At 39.1% G+C, this 14,249-nt stretch overlaps 1 protein-coding gene across 2 annotated transcripts in view; it reads right to left on the reverse strand.

Moving 5' to 3' along the window:
• HEATR5B (HEAT repeat containing 5B) overlaps nucleotides 1-14,249 on the reverse strand; it is a 127,518-nt gene that overhangs the window by 9,221 nt on the left and 104,048 nt on the right. For both annotated transcript variants that reach the window (XM_056567422.1, XM_056567420.1), the window contains exons 25-30: nucleotides 10,752-10,933; nucleotides 6,385-6,453; nucleotides 5,915-6,094; nucleotides 3,275-3,512; nucleotides 2,752-3,006; nucleotides 867-994 (exon numbers count right to left, since the gene is read on the reverse strand). In XM_056567422.1, the coding sequence (XP_056423397.1) occupies nucleotides 867-994; nucleotides 2,752-3,006; nucleotides 3,275-3,512; nucleotides 5,915-6,094; nucleotides 6,385-6,453; nucleotides 10,752-10,933 (1,052 nt within the window). The remainder of the gene's footprint in view (nucleotides 1-866; nucleotides 995-2,751; nucleotides 3,007-3,274; nucleotides 3,513-5,914; nucleotides 6,095-6,384; nucleotides 6,454-10,751; nucleotides 10,934-14,249) is intronic.

Below are 14,249 nucleotides of genomic sequence, written 5' to 3' on the forward strand. Positions count from 1 at the left end.
AGGACATTATAGGGCAGTACGGAGTATTTCCAATCTCACTTTCCAGTTTACTCCTCCTGTCTATGGGCAACTTGTTACCTGACTCCTCAGTGAGCTGAACTGGTCTGGTTTCTCAGTGTGAATGATTAGCTTAGGAGGAGAGTGGAAAATCACAACTATTTCTCAAGAGTGTTAAGATTCTCTGTTATCAGTGATAAAGTGTCAAAAAGAAGACCTAGGACTTCAACCTTTTAAATTGAGAATACCCACATTTGACTCTGTAAGGCTACATTCACACTACTGGAGACCGTTGTTTCCGGCAGTGTGAAGCCCGTTATTTTAGGATCGAGAAAAGCCAGCGAAAAAAAATAGTGCTTGCACAGTCTATAATGGGGTCCATCGGGACCCATTATTGGCAGTTATGACCTGTCTAAATTATGGCCATCAAACCGCAAAAAAAAAAAAAAATAATAATAATAATTTGACGGGTCATACCGGCAGTGTGAAAGGAGCCTAAAACCTCAAGTGATACTTTATTACAGGCAGCATTGTTGGGCACCTGCTGCTCATCGTTGCGGACACGACAGAAATGGACAGGGTGAAATACAACCATTTGAAACCTTGTATCCCTCGATAAAAGATTCTTGATGGATTGTATGGTTTGTTGTGTTTTTTTTTTTTTGTTTTTTTTTTCAAACTGTACTTTTAGAGGCATTGTAAATAAAACATTCAGAGATACACAAGTAACAAAAGCAGCCAACAAAGTGGCACTCTGGATTTACAAATATCTGAGTTCATGGAAGGCAGACAAGAGAAAATAAATACAAACTCTTGTAGAAGAATTACTTCAGAGAGCACAGAAATCTGTCAGTTATCTAAAAACATACCTGGTCTTCTGCTATGTGACTTCTGGCAAAAGAGGATTCCAAAAGAATATGCAGAGCCTGAAGACACGCCGTGACATGTTCAACTGGTTCCTCGGGGCGAGGTGCACAGAAAAACTGAATACTGATACCTAATGATATATGAAAGAGGTTAGTGATCAAACACTGACCAGACTATATAGTGGGAATTTAATAAGCTTTTTGCACCTGTGTTCTGGTATATAATGAAATATTTTTTCTCTCTGACTTTTTAGACACATTTTTCAAGAATTTGCACCATTTTCCTGTGATTTTTTTGTCATGCTAGTTATTTTTAGTTTTTGAACTAAAAAGGTATATGGTTTTGTGTCCTTGTATACACATATATGCCGCTTTTTTTTTTTTTTAAATCTATTTTTGTGCAACTCAACTTATTAGCACTTATTGGCACACGAACCCAACATGACAAAAAGGTGCATTAAAAAAAAGAACCATCATACATGTAACAACTTGATACATTGTAAACTACTTAAATTGGAATACAGGAGAAAATGTAAGGCCTCTTTCACACTACAGGTATCATCCTGTAAAAAACCTCTGTTTTTACCTATTACTCCCGGCAAAAAGTCCTGAAAACGGGCATCAAAAAATCCCATTCATGTCAATGGGATTTTTTGATCAGGCATGTCCGTTTTTACTAATGTCAGTTATTTTTGCCGGCACAAAAGACGGTGCATGCACTAATTTTTGGTCCAGCAAAAAAAATGGTGAAAAACCGGACGTTAAAATTTATCACTGAAGTCTATGGGACCCGGATGTTCAAAAAAAACATCCATTATCATCAGTTTTTGTTAGGTCTTTTAACATCCGTTTTTTGTAATGAGCATGCTCAGTGCAGCTTTACAAAAAAAAGGGTTAAAAACCTGATAAACAAAAAAAAAAAAAAAAAAACTGATGTAACTGGTAATAACAGATGATAATGGATGAACAACATCAGGTTTTTTAGGAAAAATAACCATTAAAAATAACAGATGATGGTCATCAGTTATCATCCATTATTACCAGTTATTGCATCCGTTTTATTTTCATCGTTATTGTAAAATAACGGTAGTAAAAAAGCAGGATGATACCTGTAGTGTGAAAGGGGACTTAGCCTTAAAAAAAGGATAAAAAAAAAAAAAAGTCACAAATGATAAATTCCCACTATGTTTTTATTAGAACCAATGCTCACCACTACTTGATGTTTTTTTTGTTTTTTTTACCAGCAAGGTTTTCCAACTTTCTTTTACTAATAAAAATTGTGTTTTAGCTGCGCTTAGGAAAATCACAGCAAAAAAATTAAAAATAAATAAATAAAATGACTTGTGGGAGTGGCCCAGACCTATTAAAAATAATAAAGTTTGTAATTTACTTTCTTATCAAGTTCTCTTTTGTTCTTTTATAGCAGACGTTGTTTACAGCTTCAAACAAAATGTTACTATAGACTTCAAGTCTTTGTGTTGCAAACATAACAGTGCGGCAGAGATGAAAGGAGGCCAAAATGGGTAAATGGAGGAGAATGTAAAAGATAAGTATAGATAGTGTTTGGTGATATTTTATTTGGGTCTTGGATTCTTAGAGATTCTGATGGCTGTTGCTGTCAGTTCCATATAGAGTAAATAAAGCAGTGGTCACATAGGCACACCAACACTTTATTCACAACAGGCATTCAGAGACCTCCGTTCTCTTGATAATTGGAGGTCCCAGCGGCTGGACCTCCAGTGATCAAACACTGTTCCCTTATCCAAAAAACTGTCATAAAAGGCTGCAAGTTTAGCAACAATTCTTCACAAAAACCTACACAAGACCCATTTATTTATGCCCCCCCCCCCCTGATAAAATTCCTCCCTACGTCCTTGTTTTCACCCACCTAAAATTAGATGCATTCTATCTTTGTTAAGCTCCATAAGTGACTTAGGGCTGGGTGGTGTTCCCGGCGGCTGGTTCATTGCTATAGCAGGGTTGCGTTTCTGAGATCCAGTCATGGTTGCCTCGTCCGCAATCTCTGAATTATTAAAGCCTGTGGAGTTGAGCCAAAGCGCAAGAGCATGTAGTATAGGTGCCCAGGAATTGCGGTAATGTATTCTTGCTGTATCAATTGTTTCAGGGGTGTAAAATGCTCCACCTGTTAATTAACAAATTCAGAAAATGAAGAAAATATTAAAATGGTTGTATACAGAAGAAGATAAGTATTAGCTACTGTTGGAACAGCATCCTGAACAAGAAAGAACAGTAAACAAAGACTACAACCTGATATGGGAAAACTGGAGGTTGCAGTGAGGTGAGTTATCCATAACAGTACTTGGATTATTTATATACCTAAACATTCAAAATATCTATTAATGTCCCCTCCATCTTTATGGTAAATAACAGGTGCACGAGAGAACACTCACCATCAGGTGGAAGTTGGCTGGCAAACTCCGGTGGCAAGGTGAGGAGAGCATAGTCTTTCAACACTGCCAACCACAACCGGCTAAGCGTTGGCAGAGCTGATTCAACCAATGATATAAGGCTGTCTGGAGGAAGCTCATCTGTGGTACCATAATAGTCATCTTCATCATCATTTGTCTTCATAGATTTGCTGGGTTTACCTTCTGCTTCATTTTTAATAGTCATAGCCACAACATAGACCTATGATTTAGGGTTGAAAGAATATTATAACTACACTGCTCAAAAAAATAAAGGGAACACTAAGATAACACATCCTAGATCTGAATGAATGAACTAATTGTATGAAATACTTTCGTCTTTACATAGTTGAATGTGCTGACAACAAAATCACACAAAAGTTATCAATGGATATCAAATTTATCAACCCATGGAGGTCTGGATATGGAGTTACACTGAAAATCAATGTGGAAAACCACATTACAGGCTGATCCAACTTTGACGCAATGTCCTTAACCCCTTAAGGACCGGGGTTTTTTCCGTTTTTGCATTTTCGTTTTTTGCTCCTTGCCTTTAAAAAATCATAACTCTTAATTTTGCACCTAAAAATCCATATGATTGCTTATTTTTTGCGCCACCAATTCTACTTTGTAATGACGTCAGTCATTTGGCCCAGAAATCTACGGTGAAACGGAAAAAAAATCATTGTGAGACAAAATTGAAAAAAAACCCCCGCTGTTTTGTAACTTTTGGGGGCTTCCGTTTCTACGTAGTACATTTTTCAGTAAAAATTACACCTTATTATTCTGTAGGTCGATACGGTTAAAATGATACCCTACTTATATAGGTTTGATTTTGTTGTACTTCTGGAAAAAATCATAACTTAATGCAGAAAAATTTTTACGTTTAAAATTGTCATCTTTTGACCCCTATAACTTTTTTATTTTTCCGCGTATGGGCCGTGGCCCCGCGTTATAGATCGGGAGCGGACACATGACGTTCCAGTACGTCATGTGTCCTTAAGGGGTTAAAACAAGTCAAAATGTAGTAGTGTAGTAGGCTCAGTAGTGTGTGTGGCTTCCACGTGTCTGTATGACGTCCCTACAACGCCTGGGCATACTCCTGATGAGGTGACGGATGGTCTCCTGAGGGATATCCTCCAAGACCTGGACTAAAGCATCAGCCAACTCCTGGACAGTTTGTGGTGCAACGTGGCGTTGGTGGATGGAGCGAGACATGATGTCCCAGATGTGCTCAATCGGATTCAGGTCTGGGGAATGGGTGGGCCAGTCCATAGCATCAATGCCTTCCTCTTGCAGGAACTGCTGACACACTCCAGTCACATGAGGTCTAGCATTGTCTTGCATTAGGAGGAACCCAGCGCCAACCGCACCAGCATATGGTCTCACAAGGGGTCTGAGGATCTCATCTCGGTACCTAATGGCAGTCAGGTTGCCTCTGGCAAGCACATGGAGGGCTGTGCAGCCCCCCAAAGAAATACCACCCCACACAATTACTGACCCACAACCAAATCGGTCATGCTGAAGGATGTTGCAGACAGCAGAACGTTCTCCACTGAGTCTCCAGACTCTGTCACGTCTGTCACATGTGCTCAGTGTGAACCTGCTTTCATCTGTGAAGAGCACAGGGCGTCACTGGCAAATTTGCCAATCTTGATGTTCTCTGGCAAATGCCAAACATCCTGAACGGTGTTGGGCTGTAAGCACAACCCCCACCTGTGGATGTTGGGCCCTCATACCACCCTCATGAAGTCTGTTTCTGACCATTTGAGTGGACACATGCACATTTGTGGCCTGCTGGAGGTCATTTTGCAGGGCTCTGGCAGTGCTCCTCCTGCTCCTCCTTGCACAAAGGCGGAGGTAGCAGTCCTGCTGCTGGGTTGTTGCCCTCCTACAGCTTCCTCCCCATCTCCTGATGTACTGGCCAGTCTCCTGGTAGTGCTCTGGACACTACGCTGACAGACACATCAAACCTTCTTGCCACAGCTCGCATTGATGTGCCATCCTGAATGAGCTGCACTACCTGAGCCACTTGTGTGGGTTGTAGTCTCATGCTACCACTAGAGTGAAAGCACCGACAGCATTCAAAAGTGTCCAAAACATCAGCCAGGAAGCATAGGAACTGAGAAGTGCTCTGTGGTCACCACCTGCAGAACCAATCCTTTATTCAGGGTGTCTTGCTAATAGCCTATAATTTCCACCTGTTGTCTGTTCCATTTGCACAACAGCATGTGAAATTGATTGTCAATCAGTGTTGCTTCCTGAGTGGACAGTGTGATTTCACAGAAGCGTGATTGACTTGAGTTACATTGTGTTGCTTAATTTTTTTTGAGCAGTGTATATCCTTGTACAGAGGCTCTCCCTATTTTAGCTTTAGGATCAGGCATTTGAAACTAAAATTATCTATTGTTTAATCATTTTTCTATGTTAAAAATATATTTTTAAGAAATTATATATTTTGTATTTATTTCAATAGAAATAAAGTTTAAAAAAAGAAAAAAGTCCAAAAAAAAAAGGTAAATATATTTTAGGATCAGGCTAAAACTATCTTTAAAACAAAACCTGAACAAACTTAAGATTATTTCCTTTATTATTCTGTCCAAGAAAAAAAACACAAGTACCTACCTCTGCCCAAGCTTTTAATACAGCTAATTTTTCCATAGTTATGGCGCTCTCACGATACAGCTGACTGGATGACCCTTTTCCAGCTTGTGCTTTATCCAGCGAGGAAACTAAAAGATTGTGCACTCTGCGGAGATCATTCAGGTCACTGACTACTTTGCTCCCTATCCAGGCACTGCACACCTGACAAAGAGAACACACAATGGCTATTATAGTACAATTTCTATGAGACCAACTTGTCTCGTGTGTATATATATATATATATATATATATATATATATATATATATGTATATATAAATATATATATATATATACACACACACACACACACATATACATACACACACATTATACATATGTCAATATATACACACACATATTATACATATGTCAATATATATATATATATATATATATATATATATATATACACACACACACACACACACAATCAATAATGTATCTTCATACCTGGCAGGATTTTGCAACAATGTCTGAGGGAGTGTCTTGTGAAAAAGCAGGTCGTAAAGCAGCTCCCACCTGACAAGAAAAGAACAATCATTATTTTAAAGACCACGCTTTCACTACTACTATCATATTATGTTATCTAGGGTTTATTTCTCTTACTGTAGGCTGTTCATGTGCAGACAGATTTCACTGACTAAAAGCGTGATCAGTATACATGGCTGCACTGGAACTCAAACATGCAGACAAGAGAGAGAACCCAAACCTTTTTTTTTCATATTAACACATTTTATTAAAGATCTCATTTATATCCTGGATACCTGGTATCAAATAAGTGAAAGAAAATATAGTATGATATTGAATAAAACATAAGCAATATGTAGATGATAAAAAAATGCACATTGCATGCTAAACTTGGTTCTAGCCTGGGTTTAACTTTCAGCATTTTCTTTTTCGGGGGAGTTTTACATGCTGACCGGGGCCAAAAAAAAAAAAAAAAAGTTTAAAAAAAAGGCAAGACCAAGCATAAGGTCGGCTCAAGTTCAGCGTGCTACATATTTGGTAATTGACGTAAAAAGCACTTCTGTTTTAATCCACTCAAAGAATGTGAAACAAATTCCTGACCAGTAGAAGTGTCATGCGCTACTTTCTTCCTTTCATTCATTTAAGGTATTCAGAATAACATCTCAGATTTTCACTTCTTACAAAAGATTAAATGTTATTGAATTAAACATCTAACAAAGAAGTGAAAGTGCACGAGCTGTCATACTGTTTTTCAATTTTCCCTTTCATGTATTCATAAGGGTGGTGAGGGATGGTTGGCAATCTTCTGGACAACATTATCTTCCTAACTACAGCACCAGAGTCATCTAATTATTATTATTATTTTTTAGAAGAAGTATCATGATCAAAAACTTATCCCCTATCCACAGGATAAGGGGTAAGTTTCAGATCGCGGGGGTCCAACCACTGGGACCACTTTTTTTTTTTTTTTTTTAAATGAACTGGTGCCAGAAAGTTAAACAGACTTCTATTAAAAAATCTTAATCTTTCCAGTACTTTTTAGGGTCTGTATACTAAAGAGGAAATAGTTTTCTTTTTGGAACACAGAGCTCTCTGCTGACATCATGACCACAGTGCTCTCTGCTGACATCTCTGTCCATTTTAGGAACTGCCCAGAGCAGCATATGTTTGCTATGGGGAATTTCTCCTACTCTGCTGACATCTCTGTCCATTTTAAGAACTGTCCAGAGTAGGAGAAAATCCCCATAGCAAACATATGCTGCTCTGGACAGTTCCTAAAAGGGACAGAGATGTCAGCAGAGAGCACTGTGGTCATGATGTCAGCAGAGAGCTCTGTGTTCCAAAAAGCAAAGAATTTCCTTTGTAGTATTCAGCCGCTAATAAGTACTGGAAGGATTCAGATTTTTTAATAGAAGTAATTTACAAATCTAGATTAAAAAGGAGATATGGAGTGGCTCTTTGTCCTCACCGTAACCAACAGCAACCCGGGCTACCCAAAAAAATCACCTATACCCAAGGTGAATGAAATTGGTAATATTTAACAAGAAAGAATTGGGGCTCAGGGTAAATGATGCATGGACACAACTGGCTAAATAGGTTGAATGATGATATTTATTATTTAAATTTATAGTAATCAAATTAGTAAGACGTGGTATGTACCGCCACGGCACTCCCTACAAAAGTATAAATAAAATATAATATAGATAAAATTGCAAATAAGAATTATATCATAAATATAAAATATTAATTAAAACATAATAGTACTATTGAAACCACTCAAAAAAAATTATGGATAACCAACAAAGGTCCTCTTTAGGGTTTGGACCTCTTTTTAGATGTTAGTATCTAATAGCAACCCATGGGGCTATTTATAGCACTATAACCACAGTCTATTGAGTCTTTTAATAAATAGTTGAATAGGTTTGTATCCAGTTCGTTAAAGCATATTAGTGTAGCACAGTTATGTCCTTTGGTAACAGAGTTAATATATCATTTGGTAGCAGAATTGCAATAATTGCCGTCAATTGTAACAGTTAGCAGAATGTAGCCTTGTAGCCACGAGGACGTGACCGCTACTCTGAATAGAAGCGCTGGAGCTACAACATTCGGAGCCCACCGCCAGTCACGGCACCTCTACCATAGGAGACGGCAGAGTCCCCCAACAGTATCCTCTCCCGCAGAGAGATAGATAACAGAGTTCGTTCCACCATTTTGAGTGGTTTCAATAGTACTATTATGTTTTAATTAATATTTTATATTTATGATATAATTCTTATTTGCAATTTTATCTATATTATATTTTATTTATACTTTTGTAGGGAGTGCCGTGGCTCTGCAAGGGCCCTGTAAGTCATGGTACATACCACGTCTTACTAATTTGATTACTATAAATTTAAATAATAAATATCATCATTCAACCTATTTAGCCAGTTGTGTCCATGCATCATTTACCCTGAGCCCCAATTCTTTCTTGTTAATTTACAAATCTGTTTAACTTTCTGGCACTAGTCGATAAAAAAAAAAAAAAATAAATAAAAGTTTTCAACTGGAGTACCCCTTTAATGCCCCAACAATTTATTTTTAATTGCCACCATTTTGGGGTTCATAAATGTTTTATTGGTTAATTTTTAAAATGGAATATTGTCTTTCTTTTTAAATTTACGACATTCACTGTACGTACAGTAAAGATAACTAGGGGTCATGGCCACAATAGAAACAATAAAATAAAAAAAATTTGTCTCCACATTAAGACCCTTAAAGGGGTATTCCAGGAAAAAGGAAAAAACTTTTATATACAATCTCTCAACTGGCTCCAGAAAGTTAAACAGATTTGTAAATTACTTCTATTAAAAAATCTTAATCCTTTTAATAATTATCAGCTGCTGGAGTTGAGTTGTTGTTTTCTGTCTGGTAACAGTGCTCTCTGCTGACATCTCTGCTAGTCTCGGGAACTGCACAGAGTAGAAGTGGTTTGCTATGGGGATTTGCTGTTAAACTTGGCGGTTCCCGAGACAGGAGTCATCAGATAGCAACTCAAAGAACAACTCAACTTCAGCAGCTCAAAAGTACTGAAAGGATTCATATTTTTTTATAGAAGTAATTTACAAATCTGTTTAACTTTCTGGAGCCCTTTGTTATGGCTCATTTTTACAGGTAAACTTTTTATTTTTATACATATTACTTTTGTATTTTTTTTCCAGTATTTTTTGGGAGGCAGATTAACAAAATACCACAACCATAGCATTTTTATTGTTTGCTGCGCGGCACGTCCAGGTACACAGACACCCAATGCAGGCCTGGGGGCCTTAACAAGACCCCTGGCTGCCATGGAAATAAATCGCCCATGGAGGATTAGCAGCATGCAGGCACTCGTCACACGAGGCTGCAATGATTTGACCACGGCATCTGAAGGATTAAACTGACAGTGAACCCCCAGCCTAGTTCCTTCCTGGATACGCATGAATAAAGTGACAACATAGTGTTACCAGTTTCCTCAGTGCCAGAGCTCAATGTCAGACAGTTTAGACAGATGCCCTACTGACAAGAAGAATGGTAAAGCCCAGTTATCACTGTATTTGTCTTTATTTCATTTTTTAGGTTTATACATTTCTAGGAGAAATAACAGAAGAGCAGCACATTGCAGAGTTCTAGCGTTATTTCTTGGGGAATGCAAATATTACTTGAAACAAGCAAGTCAGGGGTGCTGATGGGGCTTCTTTAAACCATGGCTATCTCCAAAAAAGTAAATGCTTTGCATAGATAATGACAAAAAATAAAAAGCTATTTTCCCAACTGCAAGATTTCACACAAAAAAAAAAAAAAAAGAGTTATATACAGGCCAAAGCAAAACGCACTTGTTTTCACAAGAATCTAAGCTTTTTAAGAGCTTCCTAAGCTTATGAGCACACAGTGATCATCATGGAAAATGAAATGTCCTATTCCTCTCTCCAGGCCTCTGTATCAAATCCCACTTCCCAATATAGAGGAATGAAATTGCAGACAGTTTCTCAGAGTGATAATAGTCTATAACTACATATTATCAATGATGAAATTTAAGGTGGTGGCTGGTACCAGCAAAATACTGCATTTCTATAATGGAAAACAAGAGAAGAAAGAGACAGACCGAGAGAGAGACAGACAGAGAGAGAGACAGACAGACAGACAGACAGAGAGACAGACAGACAGAGAGACAGACAGACAGAGAGACAGACAGACAGAGAGACAGAGACAGACAGAGAGACAGAGACAGACAGAGAGACAGAGACAGACAGAGAGACAGAGACAGACAGACAGAGAGATAGACACAGAGCGAGCGCAAAAGAGAAGCACACACTCTCGGTTTCCCTTACATTGGCCTGATACTGTTCCAAGATTACATGTCCTGGAAACTCAGGCTCTGGAACAGCAGCAAACTTCTTAATGATATCCTCCAGGGCTTGTAGACCCGCCATTCTCAGCTGATTACTGTGATCTGTGGCAGCCATGAAAGCCATCCGAATAAGGTCAGAAAGATGTAACACCAAAAAGTCACCTGTAAAATAAATCCAAAAACAAGAGGTTTTACTTTACGGCTTTGGATAGGGGATAAGATGTCTTAGCGCCGAAGTACCTACACATAGTCCTGGCGGCCAAGACTCTCATTGCTAAGCACTGGAAGCAGACTCTGCTCCTCAGCTGATCACCAGAGTGCGTGAGATTCGTTCCCTGGAGTCTCTTACTGCTTCTTTAAATAATATCACCCTGCAGTTCCTCTCGGTATGGGACCCATGGGACAGATTCACTGATAGGCAACCTCCCCGACTCCTATCCACCTGCTGAGACCTCTCCTCTTTCTACTTCCTTACTCTTATACTATTTCCTTTCACTCTTCTGGATATTCTTCCCCCGTTTGTGTTTCCCATATGTGTGTTTCTTCTGTATGTCGCTATTGATCAGTTTCCCCCCCCCCCTTATTTTTATGTATTTTTTGTAGTTGGATTGGATTGGCCTGGTCGTGTACTGGACTGGTTCATTGTATTCACTGATGCTATGGTTAGACATATTGTTTTATCTTGATGGATGTTCCTTCTAAACCCTACAGGGACTTACCTCCCTGACATTTGTTGTCTGTATGGTTTTCTTTGTTGAAAAATTCAATAAAAATTCTCAGGGGGCAGAGCCTGATGACGTGGCAGGCCATGTCAGGAGCGCGCCCTGCTGTGCTGCGGGCACAGCACTCGCTCCTACCTGTCTGATTGACAGGCAGGGAGCTGCGCTGTGCTCGTCACATGTCCCAGCTGCAGTCTGAGATTTCAAACTTATGCCAGGCCAGCATGAGTCCAGAATCTATAAGAGACTTGCGGCCGAGACCGCTAATGGTGTTTTTTTAAACAGAAATTAAACCTGGAAATAAAAGTTTTATTTTTAATAACATGCATTTAGGAAGTTGTTAGGCTTACATTACTGAACAATATAATCAAAACTTTTTTTGATGACAAGTACTCTTTAACATGCTTGTTTTATAGATGTATTAGAGCTAAGCAATATGTTTGAGAAAATGTTAACAAAAAAATCATGTCATCACATTATTAAAATATTTTTATTATGATGTACACGTTCAGCTTAGGGTCCCTGGTAGGGCTACTGATAAGTCTGGCATAGTTTTCAGTCTTTTCTGTCTGCGTAATCTGACCCTCCCTGAAGTTCTGTCTGACTGCATATATACTGTAGGTAACATTATAGAGGACAGCAGACCATTGTGATGATAACAGATGTTTGGTGACAAAACCAGTTAAAGTTTAACTCAATATTTCCATAATCCAGAAAGCTGTGGCAAAAATCACAATTTTATTTAAATACAAGACACTCCTATTATGCTATAAACCTCTTTTACTAACTCAGCAGCAAAAGAATGTATACGTAAGAATACAGAAAAAACTTCGACAACGAAAGGCATGGCGTAGCCCGACATGCTGCCATGTATAATGACCAGAGTACAATATAAGATATAACAGTGACAGTTGATGATATATCTTTTGCTGCTCAGCAGTACATACAAATGAGTATGAATTTGCTCCTTATTCTTGTTTTTAATTTTAATATTTACTGATTTTCAATAAATTATGCATTTATATAATTATTTATCTATAATCTAATAAAGATCAAATACAGAGCCCCGCTCGTCCTCAGCGCCCAGCGCACCGCTCGTCCTCAGCGCACCGCGCCTCGCTCGTCCTCAGCGCACCGCGCCCCGCTCGTCCTCAGCGCACAGCGCCCCGCTCGTCCTCAGCGCACAGCGGCCCGCTCGTCCTCAGCGCACAGCGGCCCGCTCGTCCTCAGCGCACAGCGGCCCGCTCGTCCTCAGCGCACAGTTAGTTGTTGCATAGTTTGTGCATAGTTAGTTGTATGTATCTTATACCTGCCTTTCACCGTTCCCTACATGATAGCACAGTCTGAGATATGTTATATGTGAAATATAACATATCTCTGACTGTGCCATCATGTAGGGGGCAGTGAAAGGCAGGTAGAAGATAGAGTAGGCTTCCCATCAGCACAGAGTATTTCTGGTAGGAACTGTAGTGAGGCAGACAGTCTGTCTCACTACAGTTCCCTCCAGAAATACTCTGTGCTGCTGTGCTATTTCTGTAATTAATCTAAGAGGCCTCAGCCTCACCCAGGGGGCAAAAAAGGTAAAGTGTGTTGCTTATGAATGGACTAGTTGCTATTTTCTACCTGCCTTTCATCGCTCACTATATGATGGCACAGTCAGAGATATGAGTTATATATCTGACTGTGCCATCATGTAGTGAGCGGTAAAAGGCAGGTACTCTGGTGGAAAACTTTTTTTTTTTTTTTTTTTTTTTTTTTATTAACTGATGCCAGAAAGTTAAACAGATTTGTAAATTAGTTCACTTAACACATTTTAATCCTTCCAGTACTTATTAGTGGCTGTATACTACAGAAGAAATTCTTTTTATTTTTGGATTTCTTTTCTGTCACGACCACATATTTATTTGGTCCTGGGGCCCATAGTGGTGTCAGTCTGTCCCTGTATATTCCTCCTCTTCTCTCTTTCTCCTATTGGGCTTCTTACCTTATACATATTTTTCATATTCTGTTCGTATTCCGTTCGTTGGTTCATTCCTTCTTTCCATATATTTTTATATTTACCCTTTATAAATTGTTACTTGTGGTTTTCGGTCTCCTCTGCTGCCCCGCACCGCTGTCGCAATCTTGCTTTCTCTTCCACATCTTCTTATTCCTCCGACGTCATGGCGGCCATTTTCTCCCTCTCTGAGATCTCAGCAGTTAGTCTCGAGATACCCTGCAAAGCAGTGTGGTGATCACCTGCTTTGCGTCGGCGGGAATCCTGTCAGTCATCGAGCAGCTGTCAGGATCCTGTCACAGTTCTTCTCAAGCTCTTCCGCAGTCTCTATATCACAAAGTATATTTTATATATATATATATAAATTATTGCCCAGTCTTGCTCTTCTGAGTGTTGCCTTGCTCTTCTGAGTGTTGCTGTGTAAGAGGGGGCGTGAAAGAGGAGTTTCAAAAACTGTGATTATCTGTTGTGCGGAGTGAATCTGTGGAGTGGGTGCGACTGCCTATAGTCCACATTCATATTTTGGGTAAGTCTTTCTCTCTTGCACATAGTGGGATAACTGTTAGAGTTTAAACACCCTTTTTCTGCTTTTTTTTTTTTTCTTCCTTTTTCTCTGTTCCACTTCTAGATTGGGCACAGGTGTATAAATCTTAGCTTGGGACTCTTATTGAGAGCTTGCTCTTCTGAGTGTTGCTGTGTAAGAAGGGGCGTGAAAGAGTAGTTTCAAAAACAGGAGTTTGAAAGCAGGAGGTTGAGATCGCTG

Source organism: Hyla sarda, chromosome 3 (genome assembly GCF_029499605.1).
Source record: "Hyla sarda isolate aHylSar1 chromosome 3, aHylSar1.hap1, whole genome shotgun sequence".
In the NCBI taxonomy this organism is placed as follows: Eukaryota; Metazoa; Chordata; class Amphibia; order Anura; family Hylidae; genus Hyla; species Hyla sarda.